Source organism: Aureococcus anophagefferens (assembly GCF_000186865.1).
Source record: "Aureococcus anophagefferens unplaced genomic scaffold AURANscaffold_5, whole genome shotgun sequence".
NCBI lineage: Eukaryota > Pelagophyceae > Pelagomonadales > Pelagomonadaceae > Aureococcus > Aureococcus anophagefferens.
This window is the reverse complement of record NW_008705565.1, coordinates 1155884-1181756: the sequence shown is the minus strand read 5'-3', so window position 1 is coordinate 1181756 and position 25873 is coordinate 1155884. Positions and strand designations below refer to the sequence as shown.

Genomic DNA, 25873 nt, shown 5'->3' with positions numbered 1-25873 from the left:
GAACATGGGCACCGCCGTGCAAATCTGCTGCTGCAAAAGGGTCTGCAGTTCATGTCATGAAAAGTTCCGCTTCAAGACGTGTCCTCTCTGTCGGACGCCGCCGCCGAAATCCGCGGCCGAGGACCTGGCGCGGCTTCGTCGCCATGTAGAGAACGACGTGCCAGAGGCGATGTTTGTCTTGGGGATGGCGTACCAGCAAGAAGATTTTGGCTTGAAAAGATCCGAAAAAAAGGCCGTGAAACTATACAAGCGCGCCGTGGAGAACGGGAATGTGGACTGTATGATAAGCCTTGGGAGATGCTACGAGCATGGAGCCGGCGTCAAGCTAGACAAGAAGAAGGCGATGCAGCTGTTTCGAATGGCGGCAGACCGGGGCGACGCTTCAGCGTACCACAACATTGCAGTCTTCCTCGAGTCGACCGATAGTGCCGAATCGTTCCGCATGTTAAAGTTAGCCGCTCAACAAGGCCTCGCCGATGCGCAATGTGGCGTGGCTTGCGCGTTCGAGCTCGGAAGATGGAACGCGTTCGAGATGGAGCGCGACCTCGGCGAAGCCAAACGTTGGTTCGAGCTCGCAGCCGCGTCTCGCCAGCCAGGCAGGGGTCGAGAATTCGCGCGGGGAGCGCTCGCGACTGGGAGGCTTGATGTGTGACGCGCCTCCGCGCGGTAAGACACCCAAATCCGTGCCGGTTTCCCCTCCGCGCGACCGCGACGCGGTTGTCACTAGGAGAGCGTCCAGATGAGCCCTCTGTAGAAGTAGAAGGGAGCGTTCTGCCTACGTGGTGCACGGCTACTGCGACCATGTGCGCGTCGACGGAGGCGGTCGACAGCGCCCCCCGATGTGGCGAGCCCAACGAGCCTCTCCGACGGAAATTATCGAAATCGAGGCATTGCCACCACCAACCCTCAGCTCGCCGCCCCCCTTACGCCAAAAACCTATCACGGGGCCGCCATGCCCGGCGTGAACGGCGTCCTCGCGAAGATCGGCGCCGCCGTGGTGCTCAAGCTCCTCTGCGGCGGCGACGACGTCGTCTGGCTCGCTCCCTTCCTCGCCCGCGAGAGCAAGTGGGGCAAGTGCGTCGTCGCCCAAAAGTACCTCGCCGTCGTCGCCGTGCTCTGCTCCCTCGCCGTGGGCCTCGCGACGACCGTCCACTTCGCGACGCACGCGTCGGCCGGCGGGAAGGAGGAGCGCGTCGTCGACAAGGCCGTCGCGTGCTTCGCGGGCGCGCTGCTCCTCGCCTACGCGGCGCACCTCGCCGTCGAGGAGGGCCGCTGCGCCGGCGCCCGGGCCGTCGCCCCCGAGAAGGAAGAGGAAGTTGAGTCGCTGCTGCGCCGCGAGAAGCGCGACGCCGCGTACGGCTCGGCGACGTTCGAGGAGAGCGACGAGGAGTACGAGGAGGACCTGAACTGCTGCGAGGACGCCGTGCGGCTCTGCCTCGAGAGCGGGCTGCGCGTCGACGAGGACCCCGAGGCCGACGCGGCGCGGAAGCGCTTCATCATCGTCGCGGCGCTCGGCAACCTCGACGACCTGATCGTCTATTTTACGATCGCGCTGACCTGCACGCTCCGCTGGTACGAGCTCGTCCTCGGCACGGTGATCGGCGCCGCGTTCCTCGTCACCGCGGTGTCGACGTGCCTCCAGAACTCGCACCGCGCGACGGCGTGCGTCTCCGAGATCCCCGTGTCCTTCATCCTCACGGCCCTCGCGACCTACATCATCATCTCCGCGTTCGTGCCCGCGATCTCGCCCAAGACCCTGGACTCCAACGCGTGAGTTCCGTAGGCGGGTCCCCACATAGTAAAAGTTAATTGAGCGCGCCTCCGCGGGTCGAGGAGGCGGAGGCGGCCTCGTCTTCTCGGAGCGCGGCGACGAGAAGCTTGTCCCGTCGAAGCGCGCTGCTCGCGGAGGGCCCCGGCGAGCGCCTCCGAAAGGGGGTGGTGGCTTCGCCGAGGATGTCGGGACGTCTCGCGCGCGCCGCGCGAGGCGTTCGTCGCGAGACTCCGCGAGGGCTCGCGCCGCGCGAGCGTAATTTTTCACGCGCCCGGCCCGTCGAGCGTGAGGCGCCCGAGGTCGAGGCCGAGATCGAGCGTCACCGGCTCCTCGACCTCGGGCTCGACGCGTCGCGCGGGATCCTCCGCGCGCGATCGCTCGGCGCTCGCGCCGATCGCGGCGTTTCGTATGCGTTGCCGCTCGAGCGCGGCGAACCACATCGGACCGACGACTTCCGGGCCCTGTTCCCAGATCGCTTTGCTGATGGACGGGAGCTGACCCGCGTCTCGCTGTGCCTTGATCAGATAGAGCCAGTCACGCAGCAGGACCCGTGCTGGCCTGTCCATCTGTGAGATGATGTCTGTGAGGAGCAGCCGGAGCGAGATGCGCTTCTGCGTGCCTTCGAAGCCCGCCGACATCGCAAGTTTAAAGCGCGGGCCGGGCCACGGAGGCGGCAAATGCTTGGTTTTTTTGCCACAGCGATTTTTTTGCACAAGGTCTGTCGACAGCCGCCTTTCGCCGAGTGGCGCGACCACAACTCGCACATAAACTCCCCAGGAGGCGCCTCGCGCGCAGATTCTCGTTATGTCGACGGATTTGAATTTCGTTACACGTGACGCCATACGCTTTCATAATCTGACAGCGCTTCGATGGGCTTTAGAGCAGGGCGCAGACGTGAATGCGTTGGTCACGGTGGCAACGACCTGGACGCCGCTCCTCTGTTATGCTATTGACGCGGCAGGTTTCCCGGAGCAGCGTGGAAAATTCACTCCGAAAGCTTCGACCGAAGCTGTTGAAATTCTTCTCGCCGCGGGCGCCGACGTCCATATCCGCGGACCAAACGAGGGCTCAGCACTCCACTTTACCTCAGCATACAAACGCAGCGATGTCGGCCTCCGTTGCGCTCGTCTTCTTCTGAAGGCAGACGCGGATGTGAACTGTGTTAATGCCTTCGGAAGTACACCGTTGCACCACGCGATTGCGAGAGGCAACGAGCCCGTCGCGCGGCTTTTCCTCGACGCGGGCGCCAATCCATCGACTGCTGATGACGACGGCAGTACTCCTATGGACAAAGCACTTCAGAGGGGGAGTTGCAAAATGACGTTGATGCTACTTCGCGCCGGCGCGGCGCCAAAGATTCTCCCCTATTCGCAGATCAACTCGCGAACCGCGCACGTCCACGACCTGACGGCGCACATCGTCAACATGGGCGGCTTCGCCGCGTGCGTCTCGCGGCACGAGCGCCGCTGCCTGAACGTGCTGTCGCGCTGCATCGGCAGACTCCCCTTGGAAGTGCAGCGCCAGGTCCTATCGTTCTGGTCTCCTGCCGGCGGCCGGCATTGGCCCGTGCCACGTCTGTCGGGCAACGCGTCGGACTCCTACTGAGCTTGGGGGGGTAGGGTCTAACCGACCGAAAGCAGCCTAGGACTACCCAAATGAATTCGTAAAATACAACACTCCGACCGTTACGACCCCCCGTCGTCCTCCCGGAGCACGGAGCCCGGCGGCTCGCGGCCGAACGTCGAGTAGAGGACGAGGCTCCCGGCGCAGACCGTGCGCTTGATGGACGCGTCCTTCTTCTGGAGCTTGTCGGCCATGTCGTGGAGGCCCGACACGCTCTGGCCGTCGACGGCGTAGGCGCAGCAGGGCAGGATCGCGAAGGGCTTCCGGCGGCGGATCGCGTGGTCGACGATGCTCTCCGTCGCCGCGCAGGGGCGGTAGCCGAGGAGCGCGGAGCACGTGCCGACGGCCTGGCAGTAGTCGAGGCCCAGGCCTCTTTTGAGCGTGCGCTTCTCGTCGTCGTCGTCGTCGCGGCCGCCGCGCGGCGCGTCGGGCTCCGGGTCGCCGGCCTCGAAGCGCTTCTTGTAGATGCGGTAGAGCGGGCCGCCGACTTTTTTGATGTCGTCGCGCGCCGCGGGCCGGAGCTCGTCGGGCGCCGCGGGGTCGACCTGGGGCGGCGCGACGGTGGGAAACGTCCGTTTCGGACTCGCGACGCGGGTGGGCGATTCCGCCTCGGACGGGCGAAAAACTCCGCCTCGGACGGGCGAAAAACTTCGTCTCGGACGGGCGATCGAAAGAACCGAGAAAAAGAAGACCCTGGAGCACCGACGAGGTTGCAGCGCACGCCCCGCTTCGCGAGGGCCGACGAGAGGGGCCCGCCGCCGCCGGCGACGTCGAGGCAGCCGCTCCCGCGGCAGAGCTCGTCCGCGCGGAGCACGTCCGCGAGCACGAAGTCGCAGAAGGCCACGACGCCGCTCGGCGCGTCGCCCTGGCGGCCGCCGCGGCCGTCGTCCTCGGGCGGGTGCGCGTCCGTCGTTTCGACGAGCTTCGTGCCGCGGCCCGTCGTGTCGCTGATCCAGCCGTCGACGGGCGCCGGGCAGAAGCTCCCGGGCCGCGTGCGCACGCGCAGCCGCAGCACGCCGTCGGCCGCGCGCGCCTCGCGGACGACGCTCAGCGGCGCGCGGTGCGGCAGCTTGGCGACTTTCTTCGAGTCGAGCGCGACGCCGGCGCGGACGATGCAGCCCTTCTCCGCGCAGACCTCGGCGTAGCGGTGGACGACGTGTCCGTGCTCCACGAGGTAGCTCTTCCAGCTCCCTTTGGGGACCGTCGTCGGCATCGCGAGCGCCGTCGGCGTCGCGAGCGCGAGCGTCGTCGTCTCGGCCTCGAAGGTGGCCATGCTCTCCTCAGCCAAGGGGCTGCGGTTTTAAAAGAGGCACGGTGGCCCAACTCTTGAGCAAAGAGGGCTGCTTTCACGAGAGATTAAGCAGGTGAGACTCGCGCTGGGCTGGAGATTAAGCAGGTGAGACTCACGCTGGGTTGTTCCCCAGTGGCCATTGCTCTCCGTAATGAGGTCGATGTTAACGCTCGAAACTTGTCTCTAAGCAGCCCCATCTCGTCGACCGCCTACGTCGGCGTCGCCCCATCGCCGGGCGCGCGCATGGCCGCGTGAGCTGGGGACGACCCGCGCACAGCGCCGCTGCGTCGCGCCCGTGCGAACTCGCTCGAGAACGATGCCGGACGCGCTGGAGCGTCCCCCGGCGTCGCTGCTGCCGCTGCCGTCGGACCCGAAGACCTGGCACGCGGACACGCGCGACGTCTTCCTCATCGTCGGGTCGAAGCTGACGGCCGTGAAGACGGGCGACGAGAAGGTGGCCATGAGCTTCCTCGACGACATCCGCCCCTTTGAGCGCGCGCGCATCAGCTCGGGGCTCCGGGACCTGCTCCACATGGAGATCATCCAGACGCACTACGACGTCGACGCCGACGCCTTCTCCATGTCCCAGGCCGAGCACTTCGCCGCGGCGCGGAAGGCGCACGACATCCCGAAGACCATCAACATCAACCACCTGAAGGCGCCGGGCGCGCCGCCGCGGCGGCCCGTAAAACGATGATGTTACAACGTGTCGAACTGGCACTTGGCGCCGTCGTCGAGCGGCGAGCCGCGCGGCGGCGGGGGCAGCTCGTCGGACGGCGCGCGCTGCTTGTCGGCGATCTGCGCGTCGAGCTTGTCCATGAGCGCCGCGAGGCGCGCGTGGCCGCCGAGGAGCGCGATCTCGGCGCCGATGTCGGCCTTGAGCTTCGCGAGGGCGGTCCGCGTGTAGGCGAAGGAGCCGAGGGACGCCATGTGCTCGACGGCGTGCTTCTTCACGTCCGGGTTCTCCGTGCGCTGCTTGAGGATGTTCAGCAGCCGCGTGTCGCCCGGCGCCGCGTGGACCGCGTGGAGGATCGGGAAGCTGAACTTGCCCTCCGTCAGGTCCTCGCAGTAGGACTTGGACCGCATGTAGTCGTCGGACCGCAGGTTCACGAGGTCGTCGCGGATCTGGAAGTAGAGCGCGAGCAGGTCGACCAGCTTCCGGAACTCGCCCTTGCGCCGGTCGCTGAAGGCGGCCATCATGCCCACGGCGAGGCGGAAGAGGCCCCCCGTCTTGTCCAGCACCATCGTCGTGTACTCGGCCTCCGTCGGGCACCGGCACGAGTCGCGCCACAGGATGTCCTGGCCCTGGCCGCGGTGCAAGTTGAGCAGCTCCTCGACGAAGACCGCGAGCGCCTCGCCGTTGTCGAGCCGGTGGCACTCCTCGAGGGCGATGAAGTAGACGTAGTTCGCCGTGTTCAGCGTCGACGGCACGCCGAAGATCGCGTGCGCGACGGGCTTGCCCCGGCGGAGCTGCGACCCGTCCTCGATGTCGTCGACGAGCAGGCTCGCGTTGTGGAGCCGCGACACGATGCGCTTGATGGCCTCGACGCGGTCGCCGGGGATGCCCAGCCACATGTTGAAGGCGTCGATGAGCGACCCGCGCACGTTCTTGCCCGGGTTCTCGCTGATGTAGTTAAAGGGCTCGAGCAGCGCCTCGTCGACGTCGTGGTTCACGGCCATGGTCCGCTTTCGCCGTGCTGTCAAGCGCGAGGACGCCGTTCACGTCGACGCGCCGCGCGGCGTGCGCTGCTCGAGCACCACGTGCGACGCCGTTCGGCGACGCGCTCGAGCACGACGTGCGACGCTGCGGCGTCGATGCGCTGCGCGCGTTCGCCACTACGCGCCACGCCCGGCGCCTTGCGTGTTTAGAGCTGTGGCAGGCAACATTACCCTTTATTGAAGTCAACTTACCATGGTGCCGTGGCTTCCGTGGCGCTTCAGCCTCGTCTTCGGGAGCTCCAGGAGCATGGCAGCCCTCCTGGACGTGGCGGCGCTGGACGTGGCGGGAGTAACAACGGTGGAGCCCGAGCAGGCTGCCCCGGAGAAGGACGTGGCGGCGCTGGACGCGGCCCTCGCGGACGCGGCCCTCGCGGCGGCGGAGCCCGAGGCTGCCCCCGTCGACGCCGACGCGGACCCCTTCGCCTTCCCGCCGCTCGACGAGGAGGAGCGGCCGTTCCTCACGGACGCGCTCGTCGCCTGCCACGACTCCTGCGGAGCCTCGAAGGACGAGCTCGACGCGCGCGAGGCGTCCTGGGGCGCGGAGGCGCCCATCTACGAGACCTCGTACGGCGACGGCTGCGAGCTCGAGGTCCACTTCCGCCAACTGGAGGACCGGGCCATCGAGTTCAAGTTCCGCTGCGCGCTGCCGGCGTCGCCCCGCAACGTCCTCGCGCTGGCCAAGGAGGCGGACCTCGCGCCGCGGTGGAACTCGTGGGTCGCGTCCGCCGCGAGCCTGTCGGACCGCGCCGCCGGCCCGAGGAACTTCCAGCTCCGGCGCCAGATCGCCATCAACTTCCCCTACCCGCTGCCCCAGCCCGCGCTCACCGTGCGCCTGAGCTTCCACGAGGACCTCGAAAACTCGGGGCACGTCGTCGCCTGCGTGCTCAACGAGCCGTCGAAGCTCGGGCCCGTGGCGCTGGGCTGGGCCGCGGTCAACGGCTTCGCGCGCGGCGCGCCCGTGGCGGCGGACCGGTCCTCCTGGACCGTGGCGCAGCGCGTCAACGTGCCCGGCTTCTTCCCCATGTGGCTCGTGACCTTCTTCGGGCGCTTCGTCGTGCGCATCTTCGCGCCGCGCATCTTCGAGATCGTGAAAAAGACCGCGCCGACCGTCGACGTCGAGGGCTCCCTCTTCCACGACCGGCTCGAGGCGGACGTCGACGGCTTCTACGACGGCCTCCTCGCGCCCGCGAAGCTCGAGGCGGTCGTGGAGCGCGCGCTCGCCGCCGACGAGCGCGAGGCCGCGGACGACGCGGCCGACGGCGGCGCGACGGGCGACGACGGCGCGACGGGCGCCGCGGACGACGACGAGGCCGCGGCGGACGACGCCGCGGCCGCGACGGACGACGAAAGCACCGAGCCCGAAGCCGCAACCTAGCCTGTAAACCTGCATGTTACAACGCCGCGGGCCGCGCCTTGACCGCGAGGAGCGAGGTCACGTCCTTCGCGGCCCAGTCCGGGTGGACGGACCCCTCCGGGTCGCGCGTCGCGGGCCCCGTGTTCGTGCCGTTCGTGCGCAGGCAGAGGCGCACGCGCCGGCGGTGGAGCTCGAGGATGTAGTAGTAGAGCTCGACGTCGCGCTTGTTCGTCTCGTGGAGGAGGTCGAGGTTGTGGGGGCTCAGCGGGCCCGACTTGACCTGCTTGTTGAGGAGCGCCTGGAGCTTCATCGCGTTCGACTTCTCGCTGTGGAGCGCGGGGAAGTCGGCCTCGTCGGGCGTGTGGTCCGGGTCGCCCTCGAAGAAGTCCGGCAGCAGCAAGCGGAAGAGCTGGGCCGTGTTCGGCAGGTCCTCGAGCACGCCGACGTGCGCGTAGGCGTCGCGCACGTGCCGCTTCGCGACGTCGAGCGCCTTCCCCGGGTCCCGCTCGTCGCGGCACTCGGGCCCGTGGCCGCAGAACCAGCGCGTCATGTAGTCGTTGCACTCGTCCAACAGCAGCGCCATGGACTGGTTGTAGGACAGGCGCTGGAACTTCTTCCACTCCTTGGCGTTCGCGCGCTTCGAGGGCACGGGGTAGTCCTGGTAGACGTGCTGCTCGCCCGTCGACACGCGCCAGCCCCGGATGTCGCAGCGGCCGCCGTCCAAGCACTCGTCGAAGTCCACGGGCGGCAGCCGCTTCTTGTAGAAGGCCTCGTAGTTGTATCTGGAAATACAGCGGTCGATGGGGTCGCGCGCGATGTTGATGAGCTCCACGCCCTCCTCGTGGGCGTGCCGCACGTCCGTGTAGTAGACGTGGCGCTGCGTCACGAAGCGCCCCAACGCGCCGTACTCCCGGATGGAGTCGACGTACTCGCGCTCCGCGGCGCCGTCGAGCCAGCGATGCTTCGCGATGTGCGGCGTCCACCACGTCACGTTCGTCACGTCCATGCCGTGCTTGAACTTGGCCGTCTCGTTGAGCTGGCCGCTCATCCAGGACATGATGGACGCGCTGCCGCTCTTGGGGATGCGGTTGTAGAGCACGCCGCGCGGCCGCCGCGGCGCGCACTCGGGGTGCCATTTGGGCACGAGCTTCGCCTCGTAGGCCCGCTTGAGCGCGAGGCGCTGGCTGCGCGGGAGCGACTTGCGCGGGCCCGGCGGCTTCGGGGGCGTCGTCGACGCCTGCTTCGTCGTGTTGAGGTACGCGGCGACGCGCTGCTTGTAGAGCCGGAGCCGCGCGCCGCGCGCCGCGGGCTGCCGCTCGGCCGCGTCCGCCGGCGGCGCGAGGCCCGTCAGCCGCTCGCGGTCCGCGAGGGAGAAGGAGCCGCGCTGGAGCGGCGACGCGCTGCCGACGGCGGGGCAGGGCGCGGCGTCGCCGTCCGCGCGCTTCTTCTTCCGCTCCGCGAGCGCGGACGCGCCGGGCAGCCCCCGGGTCCGCGGGCAGGCGCTCCAGGCCTCGAGGAAGTTGCAGACCGCCGTCCAGACGCGGTAGGCGGACGATTCGAGGGGGTCCTTGAGCACGAGCAGGCGGTGGCGCTCGTCGCGGCCTTGGAAAAACGCCTCGACGGCCGCGTTCCGCCGCTCGTAGGCGGCGACGAAGCGCGCCGCGCGCGACGCGGGCGCGCGCCCCTCGTCGCGCAGCTGGCCGAAGAGGCCGCCCCAGGCGTGGGCGGGGACGCTCGCCGCCGCGGCGGCGCCGTCGTCGTCCCAGGTCACACCGAGCGTCGCCGCGTAGCGCTCCTTTTGGAGCCGCGGCGCGCACCGCAGCATGTCGTCGACGTCGGCCCACCAGTCCGCGCCGTCGCGCACGGTCAGCACGAACTTGGCGCGGGGGTAGGCCGTCGCGAGCGTCGCGTAGAGGTCCCCGTCGTTCCAGGGCGCGTCGTAGAACGTCCGGTAGCGGCCCGCGGTCTCGACGGCGACGGCGTACCGCTCCGCGCCGCGCCCCAGCGCGACGGCGTCGGCGGCGCGGAGCCGCGACGCGACGTCGCACTTGGGCTCGAGCTTCAACGCGTCGAGCATCATGGCGACGGACGTGATGCCCGTCCGTTTCGCGCCGACGACGAACGTCTTGAACGATAAATCGTGCTTCTGCGGCTTGTGCACGAGGGCGCAGCCCGCGTCGCAGGACACGATGGGCGAGATCTTGTTCCGGCAGAAGGTCGTCGGGCTCATGTCCGCGTGGCGCAGCGGGTCCGGCGAGCCGAGCGCGGCCTTTTTCAACGCGACGGTCAGCGCGGGCTGGTCGCGCGCCTCGCCGCTCCGCTGGTTCAGCCCCAGGAACGCCTCGAGGTAGTAGGTCAGGAGCTGCGCCGTCCGCGGCGACGTCGAATCCAAAACGACGCAGGCGCTGTTGTGCTCGAGGCGCAGGTGGAGGTCCGGCGCGAGCTCCGCTTGGCCGTCGAACTTGTTCGTCAGCGCGACGTCCGCGTCGCCGGCCACGAGGGGGAACAAAAAGTCGACGAACCGCGCCATGCAGGGCCGCGCGTCGAAGTCCAGGAAGATCGTCGTCTCGAAGGGCGACGTGACCATCGCGTGGATCTTCACGATCTTCGCGCGCGCCTTCAGCGGCAACTTCTCGGGCACGCCCGCGACGCGCCAGTCCTCGTAGAGCAGGATGCGGTCGAAGAAGGCGTCCAGCGCCGACGTCTCCTTCGTCGCCAGCGTCGCGACCAGCGACCGCTCCGTGAAGAGCGCGAAGCCGCACGGGCGGGTCGCGGACGCGCCCGGCCCGCGCGCGTCGCCGACGCGGAGCTCGCGCCGCAGGTACTCGACGGTGGGCAGCACCTCGCGCTGCACGAACTCGCGCTCGCCCGCGGCGCTGTAGACGACGCCGGACCCGCTGCGGCTCACGGGCCGCGCCGTGAAGCGCCGCGTGCCCAGCGACGCGTAGACGGCGTCGGCGTCGTGGTCCCACGACGTCTCGATCTCCACGTCCTGCGCCGACATGACCGCTGCGGTGCACGCGCGCGAAATGCAGAGCAGCGCGATGGCCGCGCGCCCGCGCATGGCGCGCATGGCACTCAAAATTTATTGAGTCTGATCGACGATTGCGGTCGACCGCCGCGGCATCGACCGCACCAAACATCAGCGAGCGCAAACCTCCACAAGTAGCACCCCGCTAGGTCGACGGGGGGTGGTTCGACGCGTTCCTGCCGACCTCCGACCCCGAACTTTTTACGTCTTATGCCAGAATCACGTGTTTTCTTTCGTTTCCAATACTCCTAGCGTGCGAAAACACTCTTTTTAAGTGACATTTTGCTCCATGACTTTTGGACGCGCGCGCGTGGTCGGCGCACGCGCCAAGCGTCGCCAATCGCGTGCTGGACGCGTCGATAGACGCCCATGGACCCCCTCTCCAAGGGGAGCACACGCTTGCAACAGGAGGCTAGCCCGTTCGCGAGAACCGCTGCAAGGCGTGCCGGGAAAAAAATTCTCAAAAAAAATATTGAAATCACCTAGTAAGGCTAAGTGGCCGTTGAAATAATTGATCACCCATCCCTCGCCATCCCTGGAACCGATGACCGCAAGGGATACCATTTCGAGATCGCCTGGACCTCAGGAGCGTGTAGATATATTCACTTTGCCGCCCCCCGGATCAGATCCGATAATAAATTCGGTCAAATCTAACGTGCACTAGTTAAGCTATCAGTACGACCTTACGGGGTGCTACCACAAGGCGCTCGCGACCTTGCCGTCCGCGATGGTGCGGAGAATTTGCGCCTTTCTGTGCGGCGTCGCAGCCTTCCAGCACCCGCAGCACCGCGGCTATGCGCGCCGCACCATCGTAGTCAAAAACGGCGACGCGCTCGTCGAGTGCGCGCTCGTCCCCGGCGCCGCGGCGAAGGTCGAGGGCTGGCTCGACGGCTGGAGCGCGTCGCCCCTGAGCGACCCGCAGTTCCCCGTCACCGTCGACGCGAGCACCCCGACGATCCGCGTGCGCTACGTGGCCATGCCCGACAACGGCGTCGACGTCGCCTACCGGCCCGCGGGCAGCGACTCGCCGTTCGGCGCGGTCGTCGTCGAGCGCGTCGGCCCGCCGGCCGCGGCGTCCATCAAGGAGCTCGTGCGCGGCGCCGAGGCGCGCGTGGCGAGCTCGCTGCGCGAGGGCCTCGCGGCGGCGTCGCTGTCCGCCGTGGCGACGGCCGCGGCGCCCGAGGTGCTCGTCGGCGAGGAGCCGCGGCGGCGGGCGCTCGACCCGAAGCTCTACGACGGCTCCTACGGCGAGGACTTCGAGGCCGAGGTGCTCGACCTCTTCGACGCCGGCGAAGCCGAGGCGGGCCCGGCGGACGCCACGGTCCAGGCCATGTTCGCCGCGGGCGAGGCGCTCGCGCGCGCCGCGGCGGGCGACGCCGGCGGCGCGTCCGAGGCCGCACTCCTCGAGGACGGGCTCGTGGACGTCGAGCAGGCCCAGTTCGACGTCGCGCTCGGGAATGGTCTCAAGGGCGGCGTCGACATCCTCGCGGCGCCCCAGGCCGTCCGCGGCGCCGCGTCCGCGGCCGTCGCGGCGGCCGGGGCGGCGCCGGCGGAGGCGGCGCCGGCCGAGGCGTCGCCGCTCATCGCGGCGCGCTTCGACGTGCTGCTGCGCGAGGTCATGGGCGCCGCGGACGCGAGCGTCGCGCACCTCGTCGCCGACGCGTACCGCGACGTGCTCCTCGACGCGTCGTTTCCGGCGCTCGCGCGCGCGGCGCTCCGCGCGTGCGACAGCGACGAGGCGGCGGCGAGGACGGCGGCGGCGCTGGACACGCTGAACGGCAAGGTCATCGACCTCGTCACGCAGCTCGCGGAGATGGCCGCCTTCGCGGAGAAGAACCATCTGGAGACGATCCGCCTGCTCTGCGACTCGGCCAAGTCCGCCGGCGACGCGGGCCTGCGGGACGCGGCGCGCAAGTTCCGCCACCGCCTCGACGAGGACTTTGTGGCCTACCTCAAGCACGCCATCGCCGTCGAGGCGGCGAAGCTGAGGGACCGGGGCGTCGCGGATCCTGCGAACGCGCCCTCCGAATGGCTCGCGGTGCTCGACGGCGTGCGCACCGCGGCCTACGCGGAGCTCGCCAAGGACGTCCACGCGGACGTCGACGTCATCAAGAACGTGCTCGCCATCAAGGACCCGGCCGCGCGGCGCGAATGTCTGCGGCTCAACGTCGAGGGCATCGCGGGCCAGCCCGACCGCGTCCGCGCGTTCCGCAAGACGGCCAACAACATCTTCGACAACCTCCTCGACTCGAACCCGGACGTGGCGCCGGGCGCGGAGCTCGTCGCGGCGCTGGCCCAGCTCCGCGCGGACCTCCTCGAGTTCAGCCCGGGCGTCGCCGACGACGCGCCGGGCCAGTACCTCGTCGACGACGCGGACCGCGCGCCCAAGGAGCTCGAGGCGGCGGCGGAGTAACAACAGGCGGCGGTTGTTGTGGCTCGAGGCGGGCTTGGGAGTGCCGGAGGCTGGGTATTTTGGGACCCCCGCCGCCTTCAGCGCGTCTTATTGAACAGAACTTGCACTTTTTTCTACGAGCGCATCGGTGGCCCACGACATCTCCGAAAGTCGACTCCTGTGCTCGCAACTAGCAAACACGATGGACAAGTGGTTCCCGCAATTGAAGCAGACGAAGTGCGGCGCCGACGCGCGCCTGCGCCTCGTGACCTTTCCCAACTCCGGCAGCGCCGAGAACGTGTACACGGGCGCCGACAAGACGGCCTTCGGCGGCGCGTCGGGCCGCCGCGACAACGAGCTCATGGTCTGGGCGAAGAAGACGAAGGTCGAGGTCTACGCGGCGCAGCCGCCGGGCCGCGACACGCGCATGCGCGAGGAGTGCCTGCCGTCCGCGGCGGCGATCGCGTCCGCGGCGTTCGACGTCTGCGAGAAGGACCTCTTCAAGGGCGGCGTGCCCTGGGCCATCTTCGCCCACTCCATGGGCACCTGGGTCGCCTACGAGTTCTGCCTCCTCGCGCGCGCCAAGGGCCACCCGGCGCCCACGGTCCTCGTCGCGTCCGGCTTCCCGTCGCCGACGTGCCCCATGGACAAGCGGCCCTGGGCCGTGTCCAAGGGCATGAGCGACGACGAGTTCAAGGACGAGGCCCGCGGCTGGTCCATCAACGAGGTCGTCTTCTCCGAGGGCATGTGGAAGATGTAGCGAGCGCGGCGTCTTCCGACCGCGCCGTTCCCGCGCCGACGACCGCCGCCGCCGCCGCAGGTACAAGACGCTGCTCATGGTCGACTTCTCCTGCTTCGACGCCTACCCGGAGCGCGTCTCCCCGCGTCCGGCGACTTTTTTTCCGTCCGCGCGCGGCCGTCGTCGTTCGCCGCGCCGCGCGACGACCGGTCGCGGCCGCGCGCAGGTGGACGGGCAAGAACGCGCCCCTCGACTGCCCCGTGCGCACGTTCTACGGCAGCGACGACAAGCGCGCGACGAAGGAGCTCGCGCGCTCGCGGCGTCCCGCAACCGTCGCGGCGCGCGACTTCATTCATTTCGGCAACAAGGATTCAACCCAGGAATTGAGAAAAAGTGGCCTTTCGATTCAGTGGCCACGCACAACTCGCCATCGGCCGCCGACGCCGACGTTTTCGGACTTCTAGGTCTCGGCCTGGAGCGAGGTCACGAGCGACTGCAGCGTCAACGCCCCCATCAAGGGCCACCACCTCTTCGTCTACGACGAGCCCGCGCGCGCGACCTGGTTCAAGGCCGTCATCGGCGACATCGAGTCCTTCCAGCCCATGGCGCCCCTCAAGTCCTACCTCTGCACGGCCAAGAAGGGCGCGGCGGTCCGCGCGGGCTGCGAGCTGAGCACGGCCCAGGTCCAGCCCGAGATCGACAACGGCTGGCTCGTCGACGTCAGCGAGGAGCAGGAGAACTCCAAGGGCACGGTGCGCCTCCACATCGTCGCGTACACCAAGGCCGACGGCGCGAAGACGGCCTGCGACTGCTGGGGCTCGAAGAAGCTCTTCGAGTTCAAGGGCACGGTCGAGGCCGCGCCCGCCGCCGCGCCGCCCGCGCCGGCCGCCGCGGCCGCGGAGCCGCCGAAGGCGCCCGCGCCGGAGACGCCCGCGGCGACGGCGCCGGCCGCGGACGCGGTCACGGCCTTCGCCGGCACGACGGCGACCATGCACACGGTGACGGGCAAGAACGGCGCCATGATGCGCGCGGGCTGCGAGCTCGACACGCCCGAGCTCGGCGTCACGCTCGAGCAGGGCACGGAGTGCTACGTCGTCGAGGAGGCGAAGAACGCCAAGGGCTCGCTGCGGTCGCGCATCGTCTGCTACACGGCCAACGGCTCGCCCTACGCGGCCATCGACGGCTGGTGCACGGCCAAGTTCCTCACGGTCGTCGACAAGACCAAGGTGCCCATCCCCGAGGCGGGCAGTAAGCCCTTCGCCGCCGTCTTCGCGCGGCCGACGGACTCGGGCAACGTCATGCTCTTCCCGGGCCAGGGCGCCCAGAAGGTGGGCATGCTCGCGCCCTACGCGGACACGCCGGGCGTCAAGGCCATGTTCAAGGAGGCGTCGAAGATCTTCGGCTGCGACCTGCTCGAGCTCGTCGAGAAGGGCCCCGTCGAGAAGCTCAACGACACGCGCTTCTCCCAGGTCTGCGTCTTCCTCACGTCCATGGCCGCCGTGAAGAAGCTCCAGCGCGAGGACCCCAAGGCCGTGAACAAGTGCGCCGCGACCGCGGGCTTCTCGCTCGGCGAGTACAGCGCGCTCACGTTCGCGGGCGTCATGGAGCTCGACACCGCGCTCACGCTGCTGAAGATCCGCGGCGACGCCATGGGCGCGGCCTGCGACCTCGCGCCGTCGGGCATGATGACCGTCGTCGGCTTGGACGACGACGCGCTCAAGAAGATGATGCCGGAAGGCGTGTCCATCGCGAACCAGCTCTTCCCGAAAGGCCGCGTGCTCAGCGGCTCCAAGGAGGGGCTGGCCAAGGTCGAGGCCGAGGTCAAGGCCGCGGGCATCGCCGGGTCCAAGACCATCGTCCAGCCCGTGTCCGGCGCGTTCCACTCGCCCTACATGTCGACGGCCGCGGACAAGCTCAAGGAGGCGCTCTCCACCGCGCGCCTCGCGGCGCCCGCGCGCGTCGTCTACTCCAACGTCACGGCCAAGCCCCACGACAAGGACGTCGAGTCCATCAAGGCGAAGATGTGCGAGCAGCTCATGGCCGGCGTGTTATGGGAGGACACGATCAACGACATGGCGAAGCGGTTCCCGGACGTCGACAACTTCTACGAGCCCGCGCCGGGCCGCCAGCTCACGTCCATGATGCGAAGGATCGAGCCCAAGAACCAGCCCAAGATGAAGAACGTCTAGGGTTCTGCTCCCCCGTTTTGCGCGCCCCCGGCGACGCGCGAGCCGCCGCGGGACCACCATTCCCGCGCGCCGCGCGCGCCCCCGACTAACGCACGCGTTAGCTCCCGTGACTCTTGACGCACGCGTTAGCTCCCGTGGCTCTCGTCGTCGCCGGACCCGTCGAGGTCGAGCTCCGGCTCGTCGGGGAACGGGTCCACGCCGGCCTCCTTCCTCCGGAAGAAGGAGCGGCGCGGCTTTTCGTCGAGCGTCGCCTGGAGATCGACGATGCGCGCGGTGCGGTCCTTCGACCCCGTGACGATCCGATCGGCGGAGAACGCCGCCGCGTTGACCTCGGCGCGGTGCTTCGCGCACGTCCGGCGCAGCGCGCCGCTCTCCGCGTCCCAGAGCCGCAGCGTCCGGTCCTCGGAGCCCGTCAAGATCACGGCGCCGTCGCCGGAGTAGGCGACGCTCGACACGTCGCCGAGGTGGCCGGCCAGCGTGAGGAGCGCGGCGCCCGTCGCGACGTCCCAGACCCGGGCCGTCCTGTCCTCGGAGCCGGAGACGACCCTGGCGCCGCGGGGAGCAAACGCGACGGCGTAGACGCAGGACCCGTGGCCCGTCAGCGTCCGGATCGCCGCGCCCGCGGCGTCCCAGAGCCGCACCGTCGCGTCGTGGCCCGCCGTCGCGATGGCGGCTTCGTCGGGCGCGAAGCGGACGTCGTAGACCGCGCCCGCGTGGCCCTCGAGCCGCGTCGGCGGCGCCGCGGGCGCCGCGAGGTCGAAGATGCGCGCCACGCCGTCGGTGCAGCCCGTGAGCACGCGCCGGTCGTCCTTGGAGAAGACGGCGGCGCGCACGGCCGCGGGGTGCTCGAGCTCGACGGCCGTCTCGCCCGACGCGGCGTCCCAGACGCGCGCCGCGGCGTCGCCGCCGCCGGTGACGACGCGGCCGCCGTCGCCGGAGAAGGCGCAGCTCAGGACGGACTCGCCGTGGCCCGAGAGCGTGATCTTCAGCGCGCCGGACGCCGCGTCGTAGAGCCGCGCCGTGCAGTCCTTGCTGCCCGTGGCGACGACCTCGCCGGACGCGGAGAAGGCGACGGCGAGGATCGGGCCGGAGTGGCCGACGAGGCTCACCTCGGACGACGCCTCGGAGCTCGCACCGCCGCCCATACTCAAGTTTCGGGGCTGCCCATCGTCGTCAAGGTCCGCCTCGGGCACTGCAATGGCATTTCGGAGTAGTTTCAAGTGAATTTTATCGGAGGTGACGAGCCGAGCATGGATACCGAGGGCAACAAAATTTAACTGTTCGGTGCCCGACCGCAAGGCGAGGCTGCCCCCGGTGAAAAGCCGCCCTTTCCGAGCCCCCCGGGGGGCGATGCGGCGCTAGGCTCGGGCGGGCGCCGTCTCTCTCCACCGCCCCCGGTGCGGGCGCCGCGGACCCCGAAGGCGCCGGCGCCGCGGACCCCGCGGGCGCCCGGCGCTCCCGTTTCCGCGCCATGGGCTTCGACAGAGTGAACGCGACCCTGGAGGAGTGCGCCGCCGTGTGCCTCGGCTTCACGTGCGACATGTACACGAAGGAGAGCTGCAGCCTCGTCCAGAACGAGTACGGCTGCGACTGCCCCGGGTGCCACTGCGACGCGGACCTCGTCTACAGCGACATGCGACGGGGGCTCCGAAGTAACTACACCTACTACGACGACGACGGCGAGGCCGAGGAGGAGCTCATCATGGTGCTCTGCCTCATCGTCTTCGGCACGATCCTCGCCATCGGCCTGACCTACATCGCCATGCTCACCTATCGGAACTACTACTACCCGCCGCTGCCTCCCAAACAGCACCTGGACCCCCAGGTCGTCGAGTTCGAGCTCGTGGAGAAGGGCGAAGAGGTCAAGGAGACGGACGACCCCTACTAGCGGCGGCCGGAGGCTCCGGCGCCGGCGCGAGCCGCGGCGCCGGGGCCCGTCCGCCGCTCGGCGGGGCGCGCGCGGGACGGCGCGCCGCGCGGAGTCGTCCTAACCCCGAGTTCCTGTGCACCACGGTTTGAGAGGCGCCAACGCACGATGCGAGAGGGCTTTTTACGACGGCGCGCCGCGCCCGGCCCTAGAAGCCGAGGCCCTTCATGCCGCCCTCGCCCTCGAGCTTGGACATCTCCTGCATCATGGACATGAGGTTCTGGGCGCCGCCCATCTGCTGGAGCATGCGCGGGTCCATGGCCTTGTGGAGCTGCTGCATGACCTGGTTCGGGTTCCGCTGCATCTGCTTGGCCATGGCCGCGTCGCCGCCCTTCATGAGGCCCGACTTGCCCATCTTGGACACGACGCTCTCGAACTGCTTGTGGCACTTGAGGAGCATCTGGACCTCCATGGGGTGGCAGCCCGAGCCGCGCGCGACGCGCTCGATGCGCGAGGCCGACTTGTTCAGGTCGACCTTGGCGTCGAGCTCGTCGTCCGTCATGGAGTCCATCATGTACATGAAGCGCTTGAGGCGGTTGTTCGACTCGTCGCCCTCGCCGCCCATCATGGAGGGGATGCCCGGGATCATGGCCATGACCTTCGACAGGGGCCCGAGCTTCATGACGTTCTCGAACTGCTCGTACATGTCGCGGAGCGTGAACTGGCCCTTGCTAAACTTCTCCATGAGCTCGGGCTGCTTGTCGTCGCCGATCGTGTCCTTGATCTGCTCCACGAGCCCCCGCATGTCGCCCATGCCCAGCAGCCGGCTCACGAAGGAGTGCGCGTTGAAGGGCTCGAAGTCGTCGAAGTGCTCGCCCGACCCGAGGAAGAGGATGGGCGCGCCCGTCGCCGCCACGGCGCTCAGCGCGCCGCCGCCCTTGGCGTGGCCGTCGAGCTTCGTGATGACGACGGAGCCGATGTCGATGGCCTCGTGGAAGCTGCTCGCCTGCTCGTGGACGGCCTGGCCCTGCGTCGCGTCGAGCACGAAGATGACGTTCTGGGGCTCGATGGCCGCGCGGATCTCCTGCATCTCCTCGAAGAGGGCCGTCTCCTGCTTGTGGCGGCCCGACGTGTCCACGATGATCACCTCGTACTTCTCGGCCTTGAACTGGTCGACGCCCTCTTGCGCGATGCGCACGGGGTCGGCCTCCGTGTAGGACCCGTAGAAGGGGCAGCGCAGCTTCGTCGCGTTCTGCCGGAGCTGGTCGTAGGCGCCCGCGCGGAACGTGTCCGCGCAGACCATGCAGCACTTGAAGCCCTTGCGGAGGTAGTGGTTCGCGAATTTCGCGATCGTCGTCGTCTTGCCCGCGCCCTGGAGGCCGACGAACATGATGACGTTCGGCGACCCCTTCTTCATCTCGTGGGCCTTGACGCCGGGGTCGAGCATGCCCGCGAGCTCCTCGACGACGGCCTTCTGGATCATCTTCCGCCGGTTCGTGCCCGCGGACTCCTCCTCGAGGTTCGCGCGCGTCTTGATGGCCTTGCGCAGCTCCATGACGACGCGCACGTTCACGTCCGCCTCCAGCAGGGCCGCGGCGATGTCCTTGAGCATCTTGTCCAGCACCTCCTCGCTGATGACCGTCACGCTCTGCATCTTGTGCAGCGCCGCCGTCAGCTTCGACCCCAGCTCCTGGAGCACCATGGCGGTCGCGGGCGCGCGCCGGCGCGGTCACGGGCGAGGAGCGCTGCGACCACTAACGTGCGGGGGCGCCGAGCGGCGGCGGCGGGGCGGCTCGGTCGGCGCGACGCGCAGTCTATGCTCGCTCGACGCGCGGCTCAACAACCCGCTTGGTGCCGTCCTCGCCGACCTCGGCGCTTGCGGCAAGAGCGCCAGCCGCGGTGCCAGACGCGCGACTCGCGGCGTCGCAGCGAGCGACAGCAACGCCAGCAACAACGCTCGCATGAAGCGCCAGCGCGAGCCCGACGCGCGGCCCGGCGGCTTCGCCATGCCGCGGCCGCGGCCCGCCGCCGCGGGCAGCACCGACGCCTTGGCCGCACCTCCCGAGGACCTGGCGTGCCCCTGCTGCTTCCGGCCCGGGCGGCTCTGCGAGAGCTTCGCACCGGAAGAAGCGCAGATGAAGCTGGAAGGGCTGCGCGTGCTCATGGTGTCGCACGGCCTGGACGCGTACGTCGTCCCGAGCGGCGACGCGCACTCGAGCGAATACGTCGCCGCCTGCGACGAGCGGCGCGCGTGGCTCACGGGCTTCACGGGGTCCGCCGGCACGGCGCTCGTCGCGCGGAAGGCCGCGCTGCTGTGGACCGACGGTCGCTACTTCAACCAGGCCGCGACGCAGCTCGCCGGGTCGCCGTGGACGCTCATGCGGACGCACGAGCCCGGCGTGCCCGACCTGCCGACCTGGCTTTTGGAGAACTGCGCCCCGGGCGCCAAGGTCGGCGTCGACGCCGCGCTCGCGCCGCTGGGCTTCGCGGCGGACTTCGCCGCGAAGACCGCGGGCGAGCTCGAGCTCGCGCCCGTGACCTCCGCGAACTTCGTCGACCTGATCTGGGGCCGGCGGCGGCCGGCCGTGCCGCGCCATCCCATCTACGCGCAGCCCCTGGCGCGCACGGGCGAGACCGTCGCGAGCAAGATCGCGCGCGTCGCGGCCGCGTTGGGCGACGCGAAGGCCCTCTGCCTCAACGCGCTGGACCAGATCTGCTGGCTCACGAACTTAAGGGGCTCCGACATCGCCTGCAACCCCGTCTTCTTCGCCTACGCGGTCCTGTCCCTGCGCGACGGCGTCGCGCTGACCCTCTACCTCCGGCGCCTCGACGGCGACGCCGGCGACGCGGGCGCGCTCCGGCGCCACTTCGAGGAGGCCGAGGGCTGCGGCGGCGCCGGCGGGCCGCGCGTGATCCTGCGGCCCTACGCGGCCTTCGGCCCCGAGGCGTGCCTCGCGGACTGCGGCGGGGCCGGCGCCGTGGTCCTCGAGCGGTCGACCGCGACGCTCGCGATGGCCTCGGCGCTGGACCCGTCGCGGCTCCGCCGCGTCGCCGCGTCGCCCGTCGAGACCTTCAAGGCCTCGAAGAACGCCGTCGAGATCGCGGGCCTGCGGTCCGCGGGCGCGCGCGACTGCGCGGCGCTCGCGGGGTTCTTCGCGTGGCTCGAAAACCGGCTCGACCGCGGCGAGCCGGTGAACGAGGCCGAGGCCGCGGACGAGATCTCGCGGCGCCGCGCGGCCTTCGCCGGCGAGCTCTACAAGGGCGACTCCTTCCCGACGATTTCGTCCGCGGGCGCGAACGCGTCCGTGATCCACTACCAGCCGTCGCACGAACACTGCGCGCCCGTCGCCAAGGACGCCGTCTACCTCTGCGACACGGGCGCCCAGTACGCCGACGGCACGACGGACATCACGCGGACGACGCACCACGGGACGCCGACGGCCGAGGAGAAGCGGTGCTACACGCGCGTGCTCCAGGGCCACGTCGCCATGGCGTCCGCGGTCTTCCCCGAGGGCACGCCGGGCTTGATGCTCGACGCCCTGGCGCGCGGCCCGCTCTGGAAGGACGGGCTCAACTACCTCCACGGCACGGGCCACGGCATGGGCTCGCTGCTGAACGTCCACGAGGGGCCCTTCGGCGTCGGGGGGGGCGCCGTCGGCGCGGACAAGGGCCTCGCGTCCGCGAACGCGCGGCAGAAGTACCTCCACGAGATCCGCGAGGGCTACTACGTCTCCGACGAGCCGGGCTTCTACAAGGACGGCGCCTTCGGGTTCCGCATCGAGAGCGACTTGGTGTCCGTCGCCGCGGACACGCGGTTCGGCTACGGCGCGCGGAAGTGGCTCAAGTTCGACTACCTCACGCCGCTGCCCATGGCGCGGGCGCTCATCGAGGACGCGCTGCTGAGCCCCGACGAGATCTCCTGGATCGACGACTTCCACGCCAACACGTGCTGGGCCCAGATCGCGCCGATGCTCAAGGGCACGCCGGACGAGGCGCGGACGCGGGACTGGCTCTGGCGCGCGTGCCGCCCGCTCGGCGAGGCCGCGTGTCCGGACGTGCCTCATTAGGATCTTGGGATCTGGGGGGACCTAGGCGGCGGGCTTGAGAAGCTCCTGCTTCTTCGCCTGGTACTCGTCCATGGTGAGGACGCCGTCGTCGCAGAGCGCCTTCGCGTCGCGCAGCGCCTGGACGAGCGCCGGATCCATGGCCGTCTTCGGCGCGGCGGCGGGCTCGACCTTGGGCTTGACGTCCTCGGCGAGGCTCGCGAGCGCCGCGGCGGTCTCGGGCGCGGCGGCGCTCGTGCCGCCGCGCTTCGGCGTGCACTCCAGCTCGATCGTCGGCTCCGCCTTGGGCTCCACCTTGGGCTTGACCTCGGACTTGACCACGGGCTCGACCTCGGCGGGCGCCGCGTCGTCCATGGCGACGTCGACCGCGTCCTTCCGGAGCTCCGCGTCGCGCTCCTCCGCGGTCTTCGAGCCCGTGATCTCGACGTCGGCGGCGTCGGCGGGCTTCGCGGCGCCCGCCGCGAGCGCCGCGCGCGCGCTCGGGCTCAGGAGCTCGTAGCCCTCGATGGCGAAGGGCGCGACGCGCGCCATGACGAGGAGGTCCTTGAAGAAGGGCGCCACGGCCGACGGCAGGTAGTAGAGCTTCGCCTTGAGGCCCTCTCCGCTCTCGAGCTCCGCCGCGGAGCCGATGCGCGCGCAGAGGCGCACCGCGTCCTTGGGGATCTTCGCGCCGGACGCCTTGCACTTGGTGCGGTTGTCCGGCGTGGCCTCGAAGCGGAGCGCCTTCGGGAAGTACTTGGCGTGGAACCAGGCCGTGACGAGGTTGCCCCGCGCGTACGTCGGCAGGCCGCAGCGCATCTCGCCCTTGTCGATGAGCTCGCCCGAGTACTTGCACGTGGCCCGGCCGGACTTGGCGGCCTCGACGACCGGCGGGTTCGGCTCGAAGGGCTTGGCGACCTTCGGCACGGGCGCCGCGGGGTCGTAGCCGGGCACGAGCCGCTTCTTCCAGGCGACGACGAAGTTGTACAATTCCTCGACGTGGGCGAGCATGTCCGGGTCCGCGTTCGTGTTGAAGACGCCGCGGAGCGTGCCGCCGGGGCGCGTCTTGTTGATCGCGTGGTCCAGGGACAGCTTGCCGCTCTCGATCATCTGCTGGAGGATCTTGAGGTTTTCGTCGACGCTCTTCTTCTTCGCGACGCCGAGCTTGGGGTGGGCCGAGCCCTGGCCCTCGATGACGATGGCGGGGTCCATGAGTTTTGACGCTCGAGTCGTCCAACCAGAGCGGATTCGCGCAGGCTCTCGGGTCGCTTCGCGCCCAAAATCGATTGCGGCAAAAAATAGCCTATGGGACGCCTCCGCGCGTCCGGCGGGCAGTGGTATTACAGGAAGGCGCGCGCCGGCGGTTCAGGTGTCGGCCTTCTTCTCCTCGGCGCCGCCCTCGCAGAAGCAGGCCCAGAAGCTCAGGGGCCGCTTGCGCTTCGCCGCCGCGGCCGCGGCCGCGGCCTCGGAGTCCTGGGCGACGCTGCGCGGGCTCGGCGGCACGACGGGCCGGTTGAAGTCCGCCGCGACGTAGCTCCGGCGCTTCGTCACTTTCTTGGGCGTCTCGTCCGACTCCGCGTACTCGTAGAGCGCCTCGGAGATGACCTCCGCGAGGGACTTGGTCTCGGACGTCTCCGGCTGTTCGGCGTCGCGGCGCTTCGCTTCCGCCAACGGGTTCGAAGCGTCCGGCGCCTCGGCGACGACCTTCGTGAGGCTCTTGGAGAAGACGCGGCAGACGGCGCGCGTCGCGCGCGCGTCCTCGGCGTCGACGCAGTGCCAGAGGATCGTGCGGTCGTCGCCGTCGCGCGTCGCGTACAAGGCGTCGCGACCGACGAGCGCCGCAAAGGCCTCCAGGCGCCGCGCGAAGAGGCGCACGTCCTCGGCGCTCTCGAGGGGCAGGAGGCCGAAGATGCGGTCGACGAGGTCCGAGACGACGAAGTCGCGCGCGGGGCCCGTCGCGGTCGTCGTCGACACCTCGGTCCGCGGCCAGACGGCTCGCGTGCGCCGGGCCCGCGCCGCCGCGAGGCGCGCGGAGACGGCGCGCGACGCCGGCGAGACCTCCGCCGAGGCCTCCGACGGCTTCTCCGCGTCCCAGATGGCGACGTCCTCCATGGCGCTCTGGATCGCCGCGACCTCCGACGCCGTCGGCTCGATCGGGGGGGCGGACGTGAAGGAGCCGCGGATCTGGCGCGCGACGTTCTCCAGCACCAAGGCATAACCCTGCGACGTGTCGGTCGTGTTCTCCATCATGCTCGGGCGCGGCGCGGTGCGACAACTGTCGATAGGCGTCGGCCGGCGAGGCAAATTTGCACCAAACTCGATTTTCACATTTTTCACCACAAGGCCTTGGCAAGCGCCTGCGCGCGTCGGTGCGCACGTAGCGTCGACGCAGCGCTCATCGATCGATGGCCGCGCTGCCGCTCAAGGAAGGCGCGAAGCTCTTCGCGCTCTTGGCCGTCTACCTCCTCCTCCTGGCGAACTACTTCACGACGCCCGCGCCGCGGTCGCTGCGCGGCCTCGTCGTGCCCGACTTCCTCGCCGCCTGGCTCCGCGAGCGACCGCTCTGCAAGGACGTCGCCGCGCGCTGCGCCGACGGCGCCTGCGGCGACGGCGTGCCGAAGCGCTGCGCGGAAGCCGCGCGCGCCGGCGTCGGCGCCGCGAGCGGCCGCTGCTACGCCGCGCTCAGCGCCGTCGAGGCCGCGGCCGACGCGCCGCGCGCGGTCCGCGACGCGCGCGCGTGCCTGAGGAGGCGCTTCCGCGGCGCCTTCGCGCGCCAGGGCCTGCCGCCGCCGAAGCTCGCGATCCCGGCGGACTGGACGCCCGCGTAACAACACTGGACGCCCGCGTAACAACTACCGGAGCGTCTTAGCCGCCTGGTACGCGTAGAAGACGCCCGCGGCGAGCGGGAAGAAGGCGAAGGCCTGCTGCAGGACCGGCGCGTCGGCGGGCAGCTCGTCGCTGCGGGCGGCGAAGGACGCGAAGAACGCGCCGGCCAGGGCGACGTTGAACGCGAGCGACGGCAGCGTCGTGGACAGCGGCTTCGCCACGGGCGCGGCGGCCGCCTCGCGCGCGACGACGGCGGCCGCCAGGTCCGCGTCGTCGGCGTCGGCGACGAAGTTCAGAGCCACGCCGTTGAGGCAGTAGCGGCAGCCCGTCGGCCGGGGCCCGTCGTCGAAGACGTGGCCCAGGTGGCCGTCGCAGGCCGCGCAGCGCACCTCCGTCCGCGGGAGCACGAGCTTGAAGTCCGCGCGCAGCTCCACGGCGTCGCCGTCGACGGGGTCGAAGAAGGACGGCCAGCCCGTGCCGCTGTCGAATTTCGTCGCGGTCGTGAAGAGCGGCTCGCCGCACGCCTTGCAGAGGAAGGTGCCGGGATCCGTCACGTCGTTGAGCGGCGACGACCGCGGCGGCTCCGTGCCCTCCTCTCGGAGCACGTAGTAGGCGTCCTCCGACAGCGTCGCGCGCCACTCCTCGTCGGATCTCCGCTTGTCGACGGCGGCGCGCAGGCGTAGTGTGGCGTGCCGCGGCGCGGGGTTAAGGAAGCTCGAGGAGCGGACGACGAGGCTCAGGAGCAGGCAGCGCGGCAAAGCTTGGGCCATTGCCACAGGCGTCAAGGGGCTCGTTGAGGTCGGCACGACAGGCCTGGCCCTCGCCGGAGGACGCGGCGCCTCACGCTTCGCACTCGGCGCCTCGCCTGGGAGCGTACTTAAGGCGGGAAGCCCGGGCACCCCTTTGCGGGCACCCCGGCGCCCCGGAGGACGCGGCCCCCGCCCCCGGGGGCCTCGCGCATCAAATTTGCGGCGCCGCTTTCTGCGCAACCGGTTTCGGCCATGGCGGACTACGACGACCCTGACCCC

At 69.8% G+C, this 25873-nt stretch overlaps 8 protein-coding genes across 8 annotated transcripts; 4 read left to right on the top strand and 4 right to left on the bottom strand.

The window, feature by feature from the left end:
• Positions 1-929: 929 nt before the first annotated feature.
• Positions 930-1814, top strand: AURANDRAFT_71153 (expressed protein; the record flags this gene model as incomplete). Its single annotated transcript, XM_009036989.1, has 1 exon — positions 930-1814. The coding sequence occupies one exon, from the start codon at positions 953-955 to the stop codon at positions 1772-1774; it is 822 nt and encodes a 273-aa protein (XP_009035237.1).
• Positions 1815-2776: 962 nt separating this feature from the next.
• Positions 2777-3130, top strand: AURANDRAFT_15232 (hypothetical protein; the record flags this gene model as incomplete). Its single annotated transcript, XM_009036990.1, has 1 exon — positions 2777-3130. A coding segment is annotated over one exon (354 nt), but the record flags the coding sequence as incomplete, so codon positions are not given.
• Positions 3131-5372: 2242 nt separating this feature from the next.
• On the bottom strand, positions 5373-6534 carry AURANDRAFT_59945 (hypothetical protein; the record flags this gene model as incomplete). Its single annotated transcript, XM_009036657.1, has 1 exon — positions 5373-6534. The coding sequence occupies one exon, from the start codon at positions 6363-6365 to the stop codon at positions 5385-5387; it is 981 nt and encodes a 326-aa protein (XP_009034905.1).
• A 6802-nt stretch (positions 6535-13336) lies between these two features.
• On the top strand, positions 13337-16215 carry AURANDRAFT_52868 (hypothetical protein; the record flags this gene model as incomplete). Its single annotated transcript, XM_009036991.1, has 4 exons — positions 13337-13937; positions 14002-14052; positions 14147-14228; positions 14385-16215. The coding sequence occupies 4 exons, from the start codon at positions 13384-13386 to the stop codon at positions 16107-16109; spliced, it is 2412 nt and encodes an 803-aa protein (XP_009035239.1).
• Positions 16216-16459: 244 nt separating this feature from the next.
• On the bottom strand, positions 16460-17227 carry AURANDRAFT_5703 (hypothetical protein; the record flags this gene model as incomplete). Its single annotated transcript, XM_009036510.1, has 2 exons — positions 16460-16828; positions 17066-17227. Coding segments are annotated over 2 exons (531 nt in total), but the record flags the coding sequence as incomplete, so codon positions are not given.
• A 913-nt stretch (positions 17228-18140) lies between these two features.
• On the bottom strand, positions 18141-19816 carry AURANDRAFT_36724 (hypothetical protein; the record flags this gene model as incomplete). Its single annotated transcript, XM_009036656.1, has 1 exon — positions 18141-19816. One exon carries the CDS (start codon positions 19676-19678, stop codon positions 18185-18187), a length of 1494 nt encoding a protein of 497 aa, XP_009034904.1.
• A 295-nt stretch (positions 19817-20111) lies between these two features.
• Positions 20112-22043, top strand: AURANDRAFT_22988 (hypothetical protein; the record flags this gene model as incomplete). Its single annotated transcript, XM_009036992.1, has 2 exons — positions 20112-21629; positions 21675-22043. The coding sequence occupies 2 exons, from the start codon at positions 20112-20114 to the stop codon at positions 22041-22043; spliced, it is 1887 nt and encodes a 628-aa protein (XP_009035240.1).
• Positions 22044-25129: 3086 nt separating this feature from the next.
• AURANDRAFT_16484 (hypothetical protein) lies at positions 25130-25495 on the bottom strand (the record flags this gene model as incomplete). Its single annotated transcript, XM_009036655.1, has 1 exon — positions 25130-25495. A coding segment is annotated over one exon (366 nt), but the record flags the coding sequence as incomplete, so codon positions are not given.
• Between the last annotated feature and the right edge of the window lie 378 nt (positions 25496-25873).